Below are 23,643 nucleotides of genomic sequence, written 5' to 3' on the forward strand. Positions count from 1 at the left end.
GATGTCATTTTGCTTAGGCATAATTAGAAGTACATAACTTGAATATTTAGTAACTGTTTTGTTTTTTGGGTGTTGTTCAAGGAAGGAAGAGAATGGCAAATGTACTTCAACAGGTGCTGTTTACTATTCAACCCAAAGATTTCATCCCAGTGGAGCCTGTGAACACCATGGCCTTTCGGAAAAGGCATTAGAGTGGGTGTTGAGAAACCTGGCTCCTAGCTGGTTTTAGCACTAGTTATGTAACTAAGAGGACATCACTCTCCTGGTCCAAGTGCCTCTCCTCCACTTCCCATTCACACTTTATATGTTATATACATACTAGAGGCCTGGTGCACGGAATTCGAGCACAGGTAGGGTCCCTAGGCCTGGCCGGTGATCAGGACCCATCAGGGCATTCTGGCTGCAGGTCAGGGCCTCCCTTTGTTCCTCGCTGCCATCTGGTGATCACATGTCATCGCAAGCGATCGAACTCCTGGTCTCCTGTTCGAACTCCCCAGGGGACATTTTGCATATTAGGCATATATATATATATATATATATATATATATATATATATATATATATTATAGCCTACATGTATCATGTGCTCACTATGCAGGTGTGATGGTATGTTCTTTATATGCATCGCTCTGTTTGAAATTTCCTATAAGAATATTTACTAGATTATATTGAAATGATCTGTTCATGAGTCTAACTCAGCTTTGCGAAAGGCACTGTTTTATAGACATATTAGATGCTTAGTAAGGTTGGTTAAGCTAAACTGATCTTTTATGTCTCCCATTTATTAATTGTTTATGTTTTTATTCTGTCAAATAAAAATAAGATCATGTTTTCTCCTTATGAGAATAAGGAGGATTTCCTTAGTGTCTTCTCCATTGTTATAACATATTATGGTAGCAATTTTCAACCTTTTTCATCTCATGGCACACATAAACTAATTACTAAAATTCTGAGACACAACAAAAAAATATATTTTTGCTGATATGACAAAAATAAGTATAATTTTTATTCATTCACACTAATGGATAATGTTGTGTTGGCTGTTGTCATTTTTTATTTGACAATCTAAAGGAAAAGAGGTCAGTGCCCCTGACTAAATAGTCAGGTATTGCATGGATTTTAGTCTGATGGTCTTAGGCTCTACAGCAGTGGTTCTCAATCTGTGGATCGCGACCCACAGGTTGAGAACCACTAGCAGGGCCACCTAAGACCATTGGAAAACACAGATATTTACATTATGATTCATAACAGTAGCAAAATTATAGTTATGAAGTAGCAACGAAAATAATTTTATGGTTGGGGTCACCACAACATGAGGAACTGTATTAAAGGGTCAGGGCATTAGAAAGGTTGAGAACCACTGTCTTAAAGCATTAAGATACTAGCAGCCCACACTGAAGGCTAATTGCTAGAGTGTAATCTTGGCAACTTTTTTAAATAGCTGCTAGTGAAGCCCACATAGCTAAGAGGGTACATTATCTTATAATAATTATCTTCTCAGGAGATTTTGTTCTTAACATATTATAATAGCATGACTAATAGCTTGGGCCATTGGCCAAGGATGGAATTATAATCTGCTGAGATGAAAATTTCCTAATAGTATAAACTATGATTAAAGTATTTTGAGTCTATATTTGGAGTAGATGGGATGAGTTACATTCAGTTAAATACCTTTTCTGTTATTTCTCTCTTTGACCATTAACACACTTAAAACCATTCAGGAGAAAAAGAGAATTTTAAAAAAAAAGAATAAAACATAAGAAAAAATCAAGTCAAAACAAAACAAAACACACAACAAAAAGAATTACCAGACAACAATTACCAGAATTTGATGAAGTTCCCACAATGCTCTGGACAGTCCAAATGAAGCTAAAGGTTTATTCCTTTAGAAAAGAAACACAGCATCTCAACATTTTTAATTAAATTTTAGTAGTAGTCCTGATAAAAAAATTAAAACATTTAATTATTGATGCTACAGGGCAATGAGTTTTCCAATTCCATGGATAAATAGCATATTTAAAAATTACAGATAAGTGGCCTTTTAGGTCATTTAAAACATTGTTTTTAGTCACAGTATAGCCTTTTCTGTTAATGCTCTTGCTAGTCAGTGCCATTGCATTATCACACAAGGAAGTAAATGTTGTAAAGCAGAGATGGGAACTGGAAAGAGACACAATGTTTTTGAGTGTATGGAGAGGACCAGGTGTAGTTGGCTAGACACATTGAGATGAGGAGAGATAAGTATCTAAAGTATTAAAACTATGAAAGGAAAGGGAAAAAGCTTGGGGGGTAACCACACAATACACTATCTAGTTGATGACTGAACATAGCATTTACATAAGGGTGGTAAGGAATAAAACAGGAAAGCATGAGTCACCTTGTAGAACAGCTCAAGCTCAGCAGTTACCACATCCAGCATCAAAGTTGGCTGTTAGGTACTGAAATGATAGGGATGCTGGTAAAGGCCCTGTTTCTAAATATTACTTTACCCAATTCCTGCTGAGGCCACCCTGTACCTCTTGGAGATCTGAGTAAAGTTGTCCTATCTCCCTAATTCGTTATATCCTGTGAATGTCTCAATCTTTCCCCACAATTTGTGAATCCCTAAGGCTGGTATTTCCATTATCTACTTCATTTCTGCTGTGTATAGACAATTTCTACTTCACCATATATCTGGAAGGATATCAGATTGAGCATTTAAATCTTTTCATAAAAAAATTCATCTGCAGCATGTATTTCACATTTTTTGAAATTTTGCTGAAGAGTTGATAGTCCATACTTGTGTCTTCTTCACTACCTTTCTCCCATTTCATTAAGAGTCGTTTTTCCCCCTTCTCTGATGCCCTGATACAAATTGACATCCATGCCCTTAAGGGACACCCCCACTGCCTCCATGAATTGGCTCATTTTCTTGAATTATTAATGTTTAGTAAGAATTAGTCACAACCTTTTCATCCCTCTGAAACTAGAGTGTAGTCATCAGCAGCCTTGGGAAGATCTCAAGGACTATAACATCTGCCATTCCACTTATTATACTCCATTGAAAGAATAAGATTCGTCTTGAAAGGGATGGCCGGGAGCAAGCTTAGGGCCCAATTCTCTTGGGGTTAAATAAATGAGTGAGTTATTGCACTTTGGACATGTGTGTACATATACTGTGCACAAATAAAAGCTTTAATTCATGTACATAACACAGTGAATACTTTTAAGAAGCACTAAGAATTCCATTTGGAATTGGCATTTTGGGTATCATTTTGGTAGCCATATAAAATGTGATGTGAATTTTGATCGCTTTCTTCTAGCAACACTGATGATGGCATGTTGTTATAAGATTATGTTTCTTACTATTTTCTAAAGCAAATGGGTATTTTGAATCTTTTTTTTTTAAGATGATCTTGCTATCCTTCATCCCCTTCCCTTTGAGTACAACTTCAGGATAAAGAAATTTCATAAATTAGCTCAATTTCTTTCTTGAAATTTGTGGACATTTTTGGTTGCCTGCCTAATATTTGTGATTCCACTCTTCATTCCCAGTAGAAGCCTGACTGTATTTGGATTTGTTCCTTGGTGTTAACCTCCACTCCAGGGATGGAACTTTGTTCAAATGTGCTAATTCTATTAATACCCTTTTTTTCTTTCCCTAGATTAGGGATGGATTAGCCTAAACCAGTTTAATATAATTTGATGAGAGGTTTGCAGTGTGCTGTTTAATGTTTCCATGCATTTAAAACAAAGCCAGTACTACTCTCTTACAAGACATCACTAAGGTTATATATATATATATATATATATATATATATATATATTCATGATTACAACTCAGAGCCACCCATGACCATGAATAATAATAAACTCATGTTAAAACAACTCCAGAGCACAGAAGTATTTGGAGACTGGTAAATGATGGCCTTTAAAGCACTGTAGCAATCAGCCCTGACAACTGCTTTAACTTTGTATACTTACTAGCAAAGCTAATAATTTTTATGTACGCTAAGCCATTTCTTCACTCTTATTAAACCAGCTCAGACATTTTCTATTATTTGAATCTACACTTTCAGCTATTGTATATTTTTATCTGTGTCCCACAGTCTTTGTAATTTTATCACATTATCAATGTTCTACTTCCTATATGATTTTCCCCTGTATTTGGTACCACCATCCACTTTGTCATAGAAAAGAAATCTTAGATTATTTTCTTCCTCTTCCCCTCACTTCCCATACCCAACTTTTCACTATGTGTTATTTATGCAAACTTCTATAATCTCTTTAATTCATGCAGTCCTCCTATATCTATTTCATCTGGATCGCTTCAATCCATAATTATTCTTTATGTGGATTGTTGCAAGAGATGCCAACCATTCTCTCAGCCTTCCATCTCTTCCCCCAACAATTCAATCTCCAAAATTACTTCCAGGAAGAACATTCTAAAATACAAATTGGCATGTCATCTTTCTGTTTAAAATTTGTAAGCAATTTCCTATCCCTTGAGGAAAAAGTCCCAAGTCTTTTGCATATTTAAAATGTATTTTTCTTTTCCTTTTTGTATATTTCTTAGCTTATTACTGTATGAATTTCATGTTCCAATTATACTGAATTTCCTAAGTTCTCTAAATATCACTATTTCCTCACAACGTGATGGTTTTTCAAATTTACCTCTTTCCATGTACTCCCTCTAATTCATAATATTGTATATGATAAGTTCTATGTAATCCTCAAGGATCACCAGAGGTTACATGTATGTAATTTTTACCCTAGCACTCCTTAGGCAGCATTGGGCTGTTCGTTTCAGGGCTCCCACATTGTCATTGCCTACCTCTATTAGAAAACAACAAGGCACTTTCTGATGTTTATTTTCTGGTCTGTTTCTCTACTAAACCCTACACTCTTAGAGCCTAGCACCATTGGTCATTGTACTTCTTATATTTGCAATGTGCCTGGCACACAGTAGACAACCAATGTTTGTTTTCAAATGAATAGTGAGAGAAGAATTGCTAATGTAAAGACTAAGGACTATCTGTATATGACAACAGCCCAGCTTAGAAAGAAAGAATTTCAGAGAGTTGTTTTGTTTGCAGTTATCCTTACAATAACACATGCCCTGTGTTATATTTGTTTTGGTTATTCTGTTTTGTATTTTACTTAGATACTCAAGATTACTTTGTAGTTTCCTATTGTTTAGTATCTGAAGAGATAGTGGGTCTGTCTTAAATAGGACTTTAATCAGAAAAACAAAATGAAAATCATATTTTAACCAAAATTATACATTATTTTTTATATTAAGTGAATGCACATCCGTTTGACTTAAGAGGAGACTGTAGGACTTAGAGTACACTCAGGTGATGATCTTCTATGGCTTATTTTGGACAAAAGTGTTGTATTATTAGGATAGGCTAGGTTATGTTATAGTAAAGCAAAACAAAACAACTCTACCCCTACCTGAACCCCAATGTCTCTTCTTAGGTTCAACACCACAACATTTTACTTCTCACTTTTTCTACAAGCCCATGCATGAGAGAATACATCCATCCACACAGTCACTCAAGGATCCAGAGTGATGCCATAAAAATAAGAATGGAGAACTGTGCATGGGTCTTTTGGCAGAGGAAACTCAGAAGTGACACTACTTATTTGAACACACTTCAGTAGCCAAAATTAGTCACATGACCTTGCCTAATGTCAGGGGACTGAAAACGTAAGGGAGCAAATGTGATAGTTATTGAGCATTTCTTTCTGCCGCAGTCTTATGGTACCTGTTTCATAGATGGGTTATAACAATCCAGTCTTGAAAAATTAAAATTTGTGAAGAGTCAGGAAAGAGAGCAAATGCCTTTTTTTTTTTTCAGTAAGCAACACTGTTTTTTACTTTTTTAATCAGGAGTTTCTCACGCTAAGGTATAGTATTCAGCTATGATTTTAAACACAAAACGGAATATATTGGCTGATAGTATTGAAAAGTTTAGGCATAGCACAGCCTGTTTTGAATTCAGGCTCAATTATGCCCTGTTGCTCTAATGTGTTGCCAGGTCCTGGACTCTGCTTTAATTTTCCACCTGTAGGTCATGTCTCCTCCATTTAGGTTTTATTTCTAGTGATTCTTGGCCAGCTCTACACTCTTTCTGTTCATGAAAAGTAACGTTATTAGGGGGATGATATTAATTACTATAGGTAGGGTATAGGAGAGGGCTGTGCACTTGATAAACATTGCATAGGTTTTAGTTATTGTATCTTTGCCCACTGCCTCAGGAGGTAGGACCAAATAAAATTTTATTACCCTGGCTCATATCAAATGCTTACATCTTAACTAATCACTATGATTAGTAGATCAAATATTGTGAATGGGTTGGCCTGTGTCATTTGCCCAAATATTGATGATCAGATCTATCTGACATTCTTGGAATGATTGTTGAGGAGGGAGAATATACTGGAGAAGAAATGGATGCTGGGAAGGCAAACTAACCAACACACAGACACACAAAATGCCTACTGTGTTTGTTCATAGGCATATATAAGGTGTACTGCTGAATTCTCATCTTCACTTAAAATGTGGTATTTTTCAAAGTTTTTATACACTCTTCAAAATGATTAGTTATAATGGAAGAAAATATTCCAGAGTGAATATAGTATATTTAAATTAAAATTTTAAGTCTTGTCCAGCCGGTGTGGGTTAGTGGTTCATCATCAACCCATGAACCAGGAGATCGGGGTTCAATTCCCTGTCAGGGCCTATGCCCATGTTGCGGGCTGGATCCCTAGTAGGAAGCATGAGGTAGGCAGCAGATCAATGATTCTCTTTCATCATTGATGTTTCTATCCCTCTCTCCCTCTCCCTTCCTCTTTATGAAATCATTAAAAACATATTTTTTTAAAAATTTAAGTCTTGAGAAGTTTTTCTTCTGATATAATTTTTTCCTAATATTAATAGTTAATTATTTAATCAAACTCTAACTTACTCTATTTGTAAAGATGAATTTTTATAGTTTCTCCAAATATTAACCTTTACCAGCAAAAGTTATCAGGTAGTTCTTACCTCTAACACTACTCCATCCCCCCATTGTGTGCTGCTGTTTTCACCTAAAAATTCTATAAGCAATTGGTTATTGAAAAAAGCACTTCTAGTTTTTAAATATGATCCCAATGTTTATGTTTATAAGTAAGTCATATCAATGTGTTCATTACTGTTTAAGTTGTTTATTATTGCTTTACTATCATAAATAAAAGTGGATTTGACTAGTTTTTTGTGTTGTTGTTGTTGTTTTTATTCTCACCTGGGGACATGCTTAGAGAGAGAAAGGGGGAAAGGGAGAAAAAGAGAGAGAGGAGAGAGAGAGAGAGAGAGAGAGAGAGAGAGAGAGAGAGAGAGAGAGAGAAACATCTATGTGAGAGAGAAACATTGGTTGTTGCCTTCCATTTGTGCCTCAGTTGGGGATCTGGCCTGCAACCTTATGGTGCATAGGATAACACTCACAACTGAGCCACTCTGCCTGGGGCTTGTCTAGGTATTTTAAGTATTAGTTTTGTAATTCCATCAGGAAAAGGGGTACACTTTGGTTCAAATCTAAATAAATCAATTGGAGCACATGTTTGTTAAGGCAACCTGCCATGTTATTACCCTTTGAGCAATTACATAAAATAATTAATATTTTAAACATCAGACCGATTGTATTTTCCTAAAACCCCTAAACATATGCATGTGCATTTAAATTACTACTCTTATCTACAGTAATTATGTTTATGCTCATTTTATTCTTATATTCTCAGGTCTATGGTGATCTTAATAAAACTCTAAAAACTGTTTGAAATATGTGGCTTTTTATAATGCAATCAATGCTATAGTATTTTTACTCTAAAAACATTCATCTTAAATTACAATTTAATTCATTTTATAATATAAAGCCCAAAACAATTTGTTATACCTGTAGCTAATACCAAAGATTATTTCCTTGGATTCTAGGTGAGTTTTGGTTTCAAGTAGAATTCTGTGCAATTTTATTTTAAAACATTTGTGATTTCTGTTCCTGGTTTAAAAGCTGTTTTCATCATTCCCATATGAACAGCTATTTATATCTTAACTAGAGGCCTGGTGCACAATATTCATGCATGGGGGTGTGTGGTGTGTGTTCCTTAGCCCAGCCTGCACCGTCTCCAATCTGGGACCCCAGTGGGATCGGGCCTAAATGAGCAATTGGACATCTCTCACAATCCAGGACTGCTGGCTCCCAACCACTCACCTGCCTGCCTGCCTGATTGCCCCTAACTGCTTCTGCCTGCCAACCTGATCACCCCCTAACCACTCCCCTGCCAGCCTTATTGACGCTTAACTGCTCCTCTGCTGGCCTGATTGCCCCTAACTGCCCTCGCCTGCCAGCCTGGTCGCCCGCAACTGCCCTCCCCTGCAGGCCTGGTCACCCCTAACTGTTCTCCCCTGCTGGCCTGGTCCCTCCTAACTGCCCTCATCTGTAGGCCTGGTTCCCTCCAACTGCCCTCCCCTGCAGGCCTGGTCACCCCCAACTGCCCTCCTGTGCAGGCCTGGTCACCCCCAACTGCCATCCCCTGTAGGCCCGTTAACCCCTTACTGCCCTTCCTTGAGAGCCTGGTTGCCCCCAAGTGCCCTCCCTTGCAGGACTGGTCACCCCTAACTGCCCTCTCCTGCTGGCCTAGTCCCCCTCAACTGCCTTCCCCTGTAGGCCTGGTCCCCCTCAACTGCCCTCCCCTGAAGGTCTGGTTGCCCCAACTGCCCTCCCCTACAGGCCTGGTCCCCCTCAACTGCCCTCCCCTGAAGGCCTGGTCCCCCCAACTGCCCTCCCCTGCCGGCCTGGTCACCCCCAACTGTCCTCCCCTGCAGTCCTGGTCCCCCTCAACTGCCCTCCCCTGAAGGCCTGGTTGCCCCAACTGCCCTCCCCTGCAGGCCTGGTCCCCCTCAACTGCCCTCCCATGCAGGCCTGGTCAGCAGGCCTGGTCAACCCCAACTGCTCTCCCCTGCTAACCTGATCACCCCTAACTGCCCTCCCCTGCAGGCCATCTTGTGGTGGCCATCTTGTGACCACATGGGGCAGCCATCTTTGACCACACAGGGGTGGCCATTTTGTGTGTTGGAGTGATGGTCAATTTGAATATTACTCTTTTATTAGATAGGATGTTAAATTTCTATGAATTCTTTTCTTTATAGGAAGATCTCACCGCCAAATTCCAACATTTGTAAGTTTCCTTTCAGCCCCCTCACCACTACCATCTTTCCATTCCATTGCAATGGCTATTTCACTATTTTTATTACAAAAAGAAAATGTTCCATCTCAATATGTTAAATATTGCTATGAAGGGAAGTTCTTCCTTGGACAAGAGTACAGGTTTATGGGGTAAACTACTCCTCCACCTTTCAAGTTCATCTTCTTTATCAGAAGTTCCCATTAATTTCATCTTGCCTAGATACTAAGTATTGCAGTCATATATTTTCATTTATGAAATGGAACAATCCTGACCTATCTCATCACTATGCTTTATGAGACTATGCTTGGTGCCGAGAGGAACTTTCAAATATTTCTATCATGTAAGAGCTACAATGTAGTTCTCACAGAAATAACTCTCCTAGTAGCTGTCAGATTTATACAACACGAGAATAGCATGGTGTATCAACATAAACCTGAAAATTTCTGTAAGAAGGCACTTGTAGATTCAGAATTAAGACCTCTGAATTTTGTGTTTTTACTTTGGATTATAGAGTTCACAAAAAAATGGCAGCATTTATGAAAAACAACCACAAAAAACCCTTAAAAATAACATTATTAGAATTGAAAATTTATAGTGGATTTTTATATCTGTTCATAGAATACTTATAGTAAAGCTGCAGAAAGTGTAAATATCCCCAGGCTCAGGGCCAAGGGTATGTATGTGAGTCAAGAAGGCATGCACAAAAATCATTTCTATATGAGCCAAGCAAGTAACATAACTTCATGATTTAATATTGATAGAGTGAGCATTCCCCCGCCCACCCTGCCACCGAGTTTCAATGCTACTTAACCTGGAAGGAATTGTATGTTAAACAAAAATCCAAAACCTCTCTTGAATTGATTTAGATTTTCCAACGATGAAACTATAGCAACCAGAAAACAGTATAGGATTTTGTGGAAAGTGGTAAGGGAAGTAAATCAGAGATTGAAGGTACTCTACAGCTGCTTTTCACTAAGTCTGTGGGGTAATCTGAAAAAAGCTAGATCCTCCAGCCTTGTGTCTGGTATATGTTAAACCCCAGGTTTAATTTACAGCCGGTAATATAGTTTCCTTGGCAGTGATTCATAAATCCCCATTCCATCCGACAACTGCTGCACGATGATGGTGCGGTGCTTTCTCTGGAACAGCTCCTATTCCACTGCGCCTGCCTCTCAGGCCACCACGGCTTCCGTTTAGAGAATACCCTCCAATGCCATTCTTAACAAATGCATAGCCCTATTGAAAATGTGCTGGTGACTCACATTATTATTCAGGTCCAGGGTCATTAAAATTTTATCATAGAAACCCTGCTGTCTGCACAGAAGAGGAATTGGAGATGTTGGCAAGGGATGATCACATGTTTTATCAGAATTTGTTAAAAAGGAAAATCAACCTGTTTAGAGCAGGAAGGAACCAAAATAACATCACTTTTCATTTAAATCCTGGCCCAAAAAGAAATACATAAATATAACCAAATGTCAAAAACCCTGAAATTGACATTAATCTACTGCAATTCATTTCCCAAATCCCTTGAATGTCTCAGTTTCCCAAAGTTGTCTGACAGTTTGATCCAGCTGCACATGATACGATTTTCATGTTTCTCTTGAAGGCTGATATTAATCAAAGGATATCACTGAGAACTAAAGGCAGCATGCTATTATTGATTGCAGTGTTGACTTATCAAAGAGCTGAGAGATTAGTGGGTTTAGAGCTTTCTGTAGGCAGAGAAATTTGAATGGCTAGAAAACTGATTTGGCAATGACTTTAGGTTGTAAGTGCAAATAAAATAGGAAACAGTGGGAACAAAACCAATTCCAACTGTACCCACCACACTTTTGTCAAATGCCCACGCCTCCCCACTAAAACTACTTCTATTATAGTTGTGTCTGTATACATATTGTTTATAGTTAAAAGTGGCATTTTATGTAGTTGTTTTTTTTTAGATATATAACAGACTGTGACTCTACTAAAATGCTCATGTGCTATTCCAATTTCCATGAATGGCATGAGTAATCATTTTGAAAAGAGAAAACCTATCAGAGCTTTGAAAACATATAGAAGTTGTTCTTTCTTGTCATATTTTAACATTTTATTGTTTGGAACAGTTTTAATGATTTATGTCTATAAGTTTTCAAGGTTAACATCAGAGTATGGTCAGACAACTTTTTAGCAGATGAGAAAATCAACCAAGGACAAAGTTTGATTATATGCTAAACTTTAAAATATTGTATTATTCTGTGTATAGATAAGGCAAGAGTTCTCATCATTGGTAAGCAAGCTGTTCTACAAGTAGGGATAAATTTGCTCTGACTTTCTTTTCCTCTTCAGCCTTTTGAGATTGCTGTGAAATTTGATGGAGAGATTTCTTGATCTCAAGCAATGTTAATTAATCTATGTTTAAGTTGACCTTTGGTGCCTATTATAATTACCATACATCTTTTCCCTAACAAGTAAAGTTAATATATAATTGAATTTTATTAATATATGGTTTTAATTAATGTGTAATTATATATTTATTTATTTGAAGCATTCTGTGTATTTTGTGGGGGTTTTTTTAAGTCCAATTTCTGACTTTAGGAGAAAAACTCTGCAATGTGTTACTCAATAACATGCATGAGGCAGGAATCCTGTTATATAGTAAGAATATCTTCTTAAATTTTGTACCTGTTATGTAATACTAGAGGCTCTATGCATGAAATTCTGCACTCGGGGGGTCCCTCAGCCCAGCCTGCACCATCTCGCAGTTTGGGACCCCTCAGGGGATGTCCATCTGCCGGAGGGATCGGACCTAAGCCGGCAGTCGGACATCCCTCTTGCAGTCCGGGCTCTCGCAGTTCGGGACCCCTCGCTCCTTACCATCCACCTGCAGCAGAGGCGGGAGAGGCTCCTGCCACCACCGCTGCACTCACTAACTGTGAGTCTGGCTTCTGGCTGAGCAGCACTCCCCATGTGGGAGTGCACTGACCACCAGGGGGCAGCTCCTTCGTATACTCCTGGTGGTCAGTGCACATCCTAGTGACTGGTCGTTCTGCCAGTCATTCTGCCATTCAGTTGATTTGCATATTAGGGTTTTATTATATACTGTAGAGTAGAGGCCCAGTGCACAAAATTCATTCACGGGTAGGGCTCCTAGTGGCTGCCGGCTGCTGACTGGGGCCTCCCTTCATTCTGTGCTAACCCTGGTGGTCAGCGCATGTCATAGTGAGTGATCAAACTCCTGGTTGGTTGAACTCCCGAGGGGACACTTTGCATTAGGCTTTTATATATAAAGATAGCTGCACAGTTTTCATTCAAACTAAGAAATGGTATGGTTTTTATCCAAATAGTCTTATAATAAATCTTATTCAAATTGTGCTAATATTACATAATATCTTCCTGTTTTTCATTTGAATCTTAAGACAGGGGAGACCTATTTTTTTTCTGTATTTAGCTAGATTTTTACACAAATACAAACAATACTATACTTCACTAATTTTGAAATATTTGCTTATTAAGCTTTTCTTATTAAAACTGAAGCTTTAATTCCCAAAGCCACTTAATGTTTGCCTTCACAACTGTAATCTATGACTGGTGGCTTTTCTTTTTTTTTTTTTTTTTTTTTTTTAAATATATTTTATTGATTTTTTACAGAGAGGAAGAGAGAGGGATAGAAAGTCAGAAACATTGATGAGAGAGAGACATCGATCAGCTGCCTCCTGCACGCCCCCCACTGGGGATGTGTCCGCAACCCAGGTACATGCCCTTGACCGGAATCGAACCCGGGACCCTTCAGTCCGCAGGCCGACGCTCTATCCACTGAGCCAAACCGGTTTCGGCAGACTGACTGGTGGCTTTTCTAGCAATGTTTACTGGAAGTCAATGGCTAATTACAGTATTCTTGTTGGTATAAGCCAGGGGTGGGCAAACTTTTTGACTCGAGGGCCACAATGGGTTCTTAAACTGTACCGGAGGGCCGGAACAAAAGCATGGATGGAGTGTTTGTGTGAACTAATATAAATTCAAAGTAAAGGAGCGGAGGGGAGAGCAAGAGAATCCTCCGCTCTTTCGGCTCCGTGGGCCGGATAGAACAGCCGAACGGGCCGGATCCGGCCCGCGGGCTGTACTTTGCCCACGGCTGGTATAAGCAATACTACCCCTTCAAAAGTTTTTTGAACATTTATTTTGAAATTATTTTCCCTCTACTTATCATTCGCAGGTTTCTGCAAAATTTTTTAAAGACTAAGTAAAAGAAGTGCTGTCTCTTTGATAGGCATAATTTCCAAAGGTAGCTTCTCTTAACTCTAGTAATAAACAGAAACAATACAGATTTTTTTTTCTCCAAAAAGTTTACTAGCAAGCCAATGTATCAGGCACAAATAATGGAAAAAGAAATCAAAATACCTAAACATTATACTTTAAACTTAGACTAATAGACATTTTGGAGGGATACATGTATTATTTCAATTGGATTATACAGGTAAAAAAAGAGTTAAGAATTCTGAAAGAAATTATTACTGTAAATTGTAGAAAATATGGATAATTTTAAACTTTATTATATATACATATATATTTTTTTAAATAACTTTTTAACAAATCTGTATGCTCATTACAAAAATTAAGGATGCTTTCAACCTTAGATGAGACTGTGGTTTCATTATTGGTTCTTTTCAACATCTGCTTTCAAAATAGTTTATGGCTAGAATAAAAATGACCCAACATTATAGCTCTCTCAAAGCTTTCTATAAATGGTTTACTGTTTTTGTGTTTTTTTTCCTATTTATGCTTTGAATGCAAAGTTAGTTTAAAGCAATAGTTCTTTTTTGTTGTTATTTTACTCTCAAAACGCCATTATAATTATAGGGGTGGTTGTGTTTTTGTTAGTAGGAATTTGAAATACATTACTTTGAATGACTTGTTTAAAATACTAAATAAACAAACTTACTTTAGGAGTTGCGGCTATTTTAATTTTATACTTGCTACTTTTTAATTTTATTGTCAGAATTTAAAAAATTTATTTTAAAATTGAAAGGTGGCACCTTTAATCATCAATGGTAGAAGAGTGAAGGCTAACTTTAAATTTGTGGAGTGAGACACCCTCAACTTTCAGTTAAAGCCTCTAGGAAGGTATGGAGAGCAAACTGTTCTTTCCATTAGGGTAGTTAGGCAAAAGGCATGGGATTCTGGCAGAAGTATTCTCAGTCTCAGCTGAAGCTACCTGCTTCAGAAAAGAGTGCTGGGTCTTAGAGACTCTTTGAAGCATTCTGGTTTATTCGAACAATTTATTGTCTTCCACTTTACCCATTTGTGCCCATGGAAAATGTTTTACTGTTTATCTAAAGTTACAGATTCAGAGCAGGGTATGCCTGGAACATTTTCTCTTCTACTCATACATGATAAAATGTGGTCTCTTTTTGCAATGGTGTGACTAAGCCATCAAGAAAAGTGTCTGGCTCAAAAATGGCAAATTTGTAAATGTCCTATGGCCTCTGCTAAATTTTATAATGGTTCTGATAGAAAGATAGAGGATTCTGACTTATTTTCATATCTTATTTATTAATATAAGAGATTTACCTAGGAAGAATGAAAAAAATAAGAACACCAACCAAAATGCTTTGAGTTTGGGAAGTTGGAAAATGAAGAGTAATGAAGGGTTGCATTAGGTCAGTAGCATTATTTATGTTTAAATGTGCTCTCTAGAATTCTGATGTGTTTTCCTGGTTGGAAAACTGATGAATAAGCATAGATCCATAATGCATATTGATCATTCAAAAGCACATTGCAAACTAAAAGGCAAAACATTTTAGTCAAGGCTCTTAAGACACATGCATGGAGTTATGCCAGTAAAAGAAGCTGCTTTCTAGGGAAGACAGGGATGTATTAGCTCTTGAATGAAGAGGTTAATCACTGAAGAGCCATTTTAGAAGGAATGGAAAAATAACAGATATTGGGAAAAGATAGGTAGTTCTCCAAGATGGGGAGAGAGTCTCCATGAGATGTCCACACAGGATATTTTCAAGAACTAGATGATTAGAAAGAGTGAAAACCTTCAAGGTATTACATTAACAGTCGTTTTAAGAAGCCATTATATTTTTCTCATGCTTCTTTGTGCAGGCTTTCCACATATAAATCCCATCTAAGGGCAAATTGGAGGAAGATATCATCCTCGATTTTTGCTCGATCTTTTGATAAAAAAAAATTCCAACAGCTTTTAAGTATTTTATCAAAGTTATTATTTCATCTGTCTTGCCTTGATATTGTGAGTTCCATGACAGCAGACCTTTTCTTTTTCTCATTCAATTTTGTATAATCAGTGTTTAAGTCAAAATATTTATTGAATACATTAAGAAATTGATAGGAATATATTAAGAGATTTATTTAAAATTAGAATTCACATAAGGTATTTTTGGAAGCTAATTTGATTTCAGGCCAACATGATTCTGCCAGAATTATCTTTCTGATATAATTGAACTCTAGTAGTCTGCCTTAAGTTAGGGAAGAATAAAGCTCTTTGAAGATGCCAAATATCTCTAACTCTCATTTAAATTTTTAGGTAATCCATAATAATTGTTATTTATTCTAAGGTGTTAGTGTGGGTGTATTGTAAATAGTTATTTAAATAATATTTTTAATGTAGAAAGGTAAAAAATGATAAAATATTTAGAAAAACCATATTTAGAATGAAAGTAGTACAAGAAAGGGAAGATTAAAAATTGCAGTTTCATGGGCCTTGGTTTAACTAACTTTTTATACTTAAACATTATAATGTTCTTCTTTAAATTGCACACTTCAAAAATGAATTCATTCTATGTATAAATGATTTTGCCTGCTTTAAAATATAGAATAACATTTATCATAATGTTTTACTTTCTTTTTAAAAAGAACATAACACAAAAGATAAAAATATAAGCACAATATTAGCTAAACAGTGATAACTTAATATTATATGTTATAACACAATATAATATATATTATATTACATTGTATTCTACTATATTATATACTAGACTATTATATATACATATATATATATATATTTATCTTTTTTCATTCTGGAAAGTTTTAAAATGGATGTATTGCAGTAAAATTGAAGGAAGAAAAATATACATATTTAAAATGCCATTTGATGAGTTTTGACATGTGGATATAAGTGTAAAATCATCACCACAATCAAAATAGTAGACATCTCCAACAAACGCACAGAAATTTCCTTAAGCCTGTATTCACTCCCTTCCATCCTTCTAGTAACTTAATCTCCTGTTTCAGAAATGAAATTGCTTTAATTTAGGACATAGTGGACACTCAAAAATGGAAATTAGCTAAGTCAATATAAAGTTCATGCTCCAAAGCAGTTCTTTTCAAAGAAGATAATTTATTTAAATTTTGACATCAATAGCAATATCAGAATTATATACTTTTGAATGTGCTCCTGCAGTCTGAAAAGAAAGTGATAAAACTCCTTCCTTCAATAGCAATTGAGATGTTTGAATATTTAAGGAAGAGTGAGGAAACATTCATATTATTTTTTCTTGGACATTCTATGAAGTATATTTGAACTATATTGGTATTAATGTTTCATTACATTTGTCCAGTATTTAAATAAGGGTATGATAACAGAGGGCCTGACTTTTCATAGGAGAGTTAAGATAAACATACTAAACCCTTTTTACCTGTCCATTTAGAAGAAAAATTAAAGTTCAGCACCCTGGTAAATGCTAAGTTCTTCTTACCTGGCATATGTGTACATTCACACACTCACACAGACACAGTCACATTTATTGTACATTTTACTGATATAAAGAATGTGTAGCCTCCAATATATAAATAATTGCATTAAACTTCATAAGTAATTCTATATAACCAACTGATTCTTACAGAATATTTTCATTAATTGGTGGAAAATAACAAATGAGTTTGCTTTTGATATATATTGGTTGATATTTTCATTTATATTAGTAGTAAAACAGACTTAAAGCAAACAAGATATTTCAGAACTTCACTTGTTCATCAACAATGTAAGCACTTATTGTTTAGTCAATAATAGTTTTCAAATATAGTCAGCCCTCCATATTCCAAACTCAACCAACCCCAGATAAAAATATTCAGAAAAAAAAGTTATGTTGTTCTATCATGTAGTTAGCCTTATGATGGTTGTTTTGTACTGAACATGTGCACACATTTTATTCTTGCAACATGACAACTATTTACATAGCATTTACATTGTACCAGGTAATCTAGAAATGATTTAAAGTATATAGGAGAATACATGTGGGTATATGAAATACATTTTATGTGATGGACCTGGGCATATAAGGATCCTGTTATCTATGTGTGTGAGTGTGTATAGGAACAGGGTTACTGAAATCTATCTCCATAGATAATGATGGATGACTGTACTGAAAGAGTATTTCATCAATTTTTTTTTCTGTTTACAATGTAACAGTTAGGGATAGGATTAATTTTTAAGTTTATTCGGTATTAATATTTTTCTGTCACTGTCTTAAGTATAATAATCAATAGATCCAGAGACAGAAACATGGATCAGAACATCAAACCTCAGAGGGAAGGTAGGGGAGGGTGAAGGTAAGGAGGAGAGATCAACCAAAGGACTTGTATGCATGCATATAAGCCTAACCAATGAACACAGACAACAGGGGGGGGTGAGGGCATGAGTGGGGGGGGGGGATGGGGGGTAATGGGGGAATAAGGACACATATGTAAAACCTTAATCAATAAAGAAATTTTAAAAATAATAGTAATCAACAGAGCAATAAATTAAACTCTGATATGTAATGTTTGCTAATTCCTATGACATAAGTCCTTCCATCATGGCCAATTTCAAGCTGCCAACATGATATTATTGAACATGAGTTGAAAAGAGATGCACGTAGCATACCGTTATATACTATTCCCATCATGCAGTTATAGTAGATATAAAAATTCTATTAGACATGATAGTTAAAAATAGTAAACTATTTTAATGTGATTTATTAAATTATAAGTTCATATACATTAATTTTAAAAAGTGATTATGTTTAATAACTGACTCAAAAACTTCCTGAAAATTGTACAGGTTTTAACAGCTTCCGTACACCACTACTTATAGAGTGCTGCATTCCTAAGTATAGAAAATATGAGCAATGGCCAGTGAGTATTGTGGTATTTAGCCTATTCTGATACAACATTTGCTCTATAATAATTAATCACCCACTTTTGGTCAATCTTTACTAAAGTCAACTTAAGTTTCCACCAGATTGTAAAGGTCTCTGTCCCCTTATCTAAGTGAGTCAATATTTTCCTACCATGTCTTTATATTAAAACACACTGACTTAAAGGTAAATACAAAAATGAGATTCTGTTGGCTTCCTGATAAAGAATTAAGAGTAATACATGGGCTAACTCATGCAGGATTCACTTTTCTAAAGTCCCAAGGCCTGGAAAACAATTATGGAGACCAGAGCTACTCCTATTCCTAACACTTCTCTTCCTCCTAATCTTCCTCTTGCTTTTTCTCCTATAGATAGAATGCCTGATATCATGGAACATCATTTAATACAATCTGGTTTGTAATTGATATAATTTATTTCCTTTGTTTATAGTCTTTCTGATAGACTCTGCCAAAAAAAAATTGCATTTAAATATGCATTCTTTCCAGTTTAACTTGTTTTTCTTTTGTTTCCCAATTGCTTTTCTTAAGTTAGTTATCCCCCGCCCCCACTTTGTTGGCTGCTTGTAGCCATGGCAACACCTTATGGTTAGCCATCGTGAGGGTTCCACTGAGGAGCTCTGAAAAGGCTGGCCAAATGCCAGGGATATGTGCTGATTCAGAATCTTGAGAGGGTCCATTAAATTGTCCAGTCTTAGATCCAAATTCATACTTCTTTGCTCTGTTTCCTTCCCCTCAGGCAAACTGTCTTTTATTTACTCGTTTCAAATTCTTGACTTGGCTATTAAGTGTTGCTTCAAGGAGCTGTTTAAATGAAAAGGTTCCCTTCAGATATGTCTTTGTTTTGTGTACTTTCCTATTTCTTGGAAGTTGATTATGTTGGCATGTAGAAGGTGCAGTTTTACTATAGAATCTCTGGTATGCCTTTGAAGTTTTGAAATTGTGTTACAAAGGATGCTAATGTGATTGCTTTTTTATGGGCAAAGAAAGACAAATGACAGTTGGTGGAGAAGAGAAAAAGGAGTGGGGAGCTGGGGTACTAATTTGGAACAGGTGTTGGTCATGTTTGCCTAGATTAAGTAGTGTAACTATAAACAAATTATCTTCTAAAATAAAGGCTCAAAGTTAAAAAGGCTAAAGGAAAGACTCTCTATGAGAGCTTCCCCAAGCCTCTTCCTGAAACAGAAAAAGACAGTAGAACAGAAGTTTGGGTGGTTAAGAGTGGTTGGTTGGAAATAAAAGCCAAAAGAGAAAACTGCATTGTAGTGATTGGTTTGATTTGGTGAATACACTGCTATTTTCAGATTCAATTGGTGCCAATAGGCAAAGCTCTGCAGACCCCGTCTCAGTCAGCATCAGGGTGCTGAAGCAGCCCATCTTAAACAATTGGTTTCCCTTTCAACAATAATTGCACCCCATTTCTGAAGCCTCAGCCTAGGAGAGGAGCCTTTGATGTCTGAGCAGCAAGCCAGACTCTCTTCTATCTCTAAGGGAAATAACACTATGGCTTATAAACTTAGAGGATATCTCAGAAAATTCTCCTCGTGTTTAAAAGAGCTGAGGAGGTTGAACTGCTAGAAAAAAATTAACTTTATTAAATGTGCCTGAACACTGGAAGTATAAGGTACTTTTTTTGAAAGAAAATTACAAAATCACATTTTGGTTACAGGCACACCTTGGAGATATTGTGAGTTCAGTTCCAGACCACCCTAATAAAGTGAGTATCACAATAAAGCGAGTAGTAAATTGTTTTGCTTGTGGAACTTCTTGCCTCCAGTTTGTAAAAAGAAGTAATACCTGTGAATTACATCAAAGTGAAACAATAAAACAGGATATGCTTATAGTTTACAATGTGCAGATTGGGTTAAACAGGTATTCATGGATGTCTTGTCTAGTTTCTAATTCAGAAAAAAGCAGCAAAGTCATTTCACACACATGTTACCATTGTGTGGTAGGGTTTTGGGTAGAATTCTAGGCTCTGATTCGGGTCCTTAATAAAAGACCATCTCCTTGTTCATTCTAGCACTTGGTGGCTAGAGCATTTTTTTTATGAAATGCTTTTCCATTTTGAGAATCTAATATACACAAATTAATTGATTCACAAATATATTTTCTAACTTATAAATGCAAGTGATATATATGTATATACAAAAAGAACAAATAACTTACATTTAAAAAGATATCATAATTAGAATTTAAAAATGCTACCTCCACTCCCATTAGTACACTCATAGTAGTACTAGTATATAAACTTTGAAACCCAGAGGTATAAGAGGAAAAATATGTAATTTATTTCAATGATACTTCTCTAGGATCAAAAACTTTGATGGGTACTTGAATGAAATAAAGCATTGCTACTTGTCATGTAAGTGTGCATTCAGGTATTTAATTACTCTTTTTTCCTGTCATATTCATTTATTAATACTGATTGAGTGTCTGATATTCAGGCACTGAGATGAGAGAAATTGAACTATGCATGGTTCCTGCAAAATTCCACTTAAACTTGTAGAGAGGGCTTGTAGGGGTAGCAAAATATTCTTCCTTGTCTGTCAGGAGTTGTATAGTACAGCAAGTCCTCAAGTAAGGTTTCATTCAATGTTGCTATAACATTGATGGAATACCATAGGAACTTAACTCTTGTTCATATCCATGAGCCTGTACTGAAGATGATTTTGTTATAAGTTGTTTGCACATAAGGTCACAGAACCTGTTGATGAGTTTAAGTGAGAACTTACTGTATAACAATGCAAGGGAAGAAGTTGTCACTTTGTTTCATGAGTTTGAAGCTTGACTTGGTTGTGTTACCATAGGAATGACAAGAAACTAAAGGGAGTCTGAAACTTTGAAATAGGAATGCTTCTTTAGTTCACATAGACCAAAAAAATAGAGGATAGAAATGCCAAGTCGTAATATGTAGATATTTATAAAATGAAGACATTTACATTTAATTGTATAATTTGTTTTGGACTGTCTTTAATTTTACCTGTTCTCTCATACTTAATTTCACTGGCATTTTAACTACTGATAGAAATCTCATATATTCAGATTTTGTAATCTCAAAGGATTTTATACAATGAATAAAATATTACATAATCCCATATGACTTAGGTTAACAGATGACAGATACATAATCTAGTTAAAACTAAACATATTACTGGTGTTTTTATGATGATTCTATCCCCATAACAGCATCTTATAACAGTCTGGATTGGTGTATGTGACCTCTTGATAGATACTTGTTTTATTGACTGAAATCCACTTGGCGTTTTTCCCTGTGGGGATTTGGCTAGTATATAAGAGCAACATGGCAACTACATAGTTTACTGTTTTGATTTTTCCAGCTGCTTTCTTGATGGACAGTCTGTTTCTGTTTGTTTTTTTTTTCTTTTTTGCTTTGCTTTTTGGAAGAAGGAAATATCTGTGCTTCGTCTCCTGATGTTGGTATACTTTTTCAGGGTTTCAACCCTTCTGACAGATATTTTGCCTTCTTGGTAATCCAGACAGCTATGGATGTGGCTTGGGTTGCTATGGATTCAATAAAGCTTTAGTTTAGTAGTGAATCTAAAAATAATTTTGCCTGTCAATGTAATTCAGCTTCTATTTCACCACAGCATCAGTGGCTGGTGGGAGAAGGCAGGAGGTTGGATGCACTGGCATTAGTCACACATGACATAGCATAGTCAAACTGGGGTAAGTGAGGCTCACCCAACCAAAGAGAAGCTTCTCGCTGTTGTTGTTTTCCTGCGTGCTCTTCCCCATGGATGCATTCTTCCTGTAAGCAGTACTTGACTCTTAGGAAAAAGAAACATACTCTACCCACAGACTAAAAAGGAAAATGTGACAATCCCTGTGCATTCTGAAAAAATAAAATATAACAGAAAAATCAGAGGCTATTTTGCACAAAATTTATAAAGAGACTTAACTCACTCAAACATAGATAATTTATTTACAGCTAAAGAATTCTATGAAATTTGTAAATGATGATTAGTGTGTGTCCAGTAAAACAAATTATTCAATAAAAGGCCACCCTATCAGCTATGATACCCCATCCAGACTCTTCTCTCCCAATAAACTGTCAGATGAGCTCATTGTCCCTGCATTATGCCTGGTGCTCTCCTCTCCTGCCCCTGACACTTTGCGTCATTCCCTCTAGGAATCTCTTGCAGCTTCCTCCCTGCCTTCCAGACAATCTACATCCCTGGCTTCTCTAACATTCCCCTGTCTACCTAAGCTTTAGGTGGGCTGCCCTACCTCTCCTTAAGCATGTATTGAATACTTACTGTGGCCAGGGTGATGTTCAGGCCCTGGGAACACATGAGTGAAAGAATTCAGTATCTTCTCTCAAGAACTTCTAGTCTTGTGGGAAATCTGGAAAAAGTAAACATTGCAATAGAAATATATAAGTAGAAAAAAGAAAGAAAAAGAAGAAAGAAAGAAAAGAAAGGAGCTATTGTCTGAAGATGTTGCGGAAGGCCTCACAGGCAACTATTTGAACTGACATTTTCAAAAGGAGAAGATTCACATATGAACTTTCTGAGGGAGGGAATTTCAAAATGAGAAAAATATATGAAATGACATGAATAATGGGGCTGTTCAATGAGCTTTAATTAGCTTAATACTACTTAAGGGAAAAGTGAGAAACCAACAGGGCAGGTGAGGATGGTTGATATAAAACTAGATATTTATGAAATTACCAGACCAGGAATGTTCTTATTTGCCAAATAAATTAATTTCAAACTTAATTTATGATTTTCATTTGAGGTGGAGTAACATGGTCATATTTAAATTTTAAGAAATAAAATTTAATTATCAGCATACATTATTGAGTTTAGAGGCAGAGAGACTAGAATGAGGAGTATTATAATACTTAAGTGAGGGATTTGAGAGAGCTGAGGTATCTAGGAGAGAAGACTTAGTGCATGGAGCTTGACTACTTACAGAGAATGAGAAAGAAGGGGGAGGGTGTAGGAGAAGGAAGGCAAAGTGGAGCCCAAGGCCATCTCTCCCACCCTTGTATCCATGGCCACAGCACTAACCAATCCAGTAATTATTTGTAGCTAAAGCTGGGTATGACTCAAGAACACAGCACTTCGAAAACCCACCCCAATCAATCAGAGGGACACGAGGACATATATTTGCCATTATTGAGAAAAGATGACTCCTAGTTTATTGGTTCTTTCGTGGAATCTTATGGGAGAATATGTTCAACTTATTTAGTGACTCATTATTAGGCCATCCCATGTACTGTCATCATACATTTTATTTATTTATGTTTTTTTTGAAATGCAATATGCATC

The 23,643-nt window shown here is 36.3% G+C and overlaps 1 protein-coding gene across 10 annotated transcripts in view; it reads left to right on the forward strand.

Annotated features, from left to right (window-relative positions):
* Positions 1–23,643, forward strand: part of PCDH9 (protocadherin 9) — a 961,765-nt gene that overhangs the window by 198,928 nt on the left and 739,194 nt on the right. For 4 of the 10 annotated variants that reach the window (XM_080662369.1, XM_080662373.1, XM_080662377.1 and 1 more), the window contains exon 3: positions 20,016–20,063. The exons of the other annotated variants lie outside the window; for them this stretch is intronic. In XM_080662369.1, coding sequence (XP_080518495.1) covers positions 20,016–20,063 — 48 coding nt within the window. The remainder of the gene's footprint in view (positions 1–20,015; positions 20,064–23,643) is intronic. 10 annotated transcript variants of the gene reach the window in all.

The sequence above is a fragment of the Plecotus auritus genome (genome assembly GCF_963455305.1).
Source record: "Plecotus auritus genome assembly, chromosome: 3".
In the NCBI taxonomy this organism is placed as follows: domain Eukaryota; kingdom Metazoa; phylum Chordata; class Mammalia; order Chiroptera; family Vespertilionidae; genus Plecotus; species Plecotus auritus.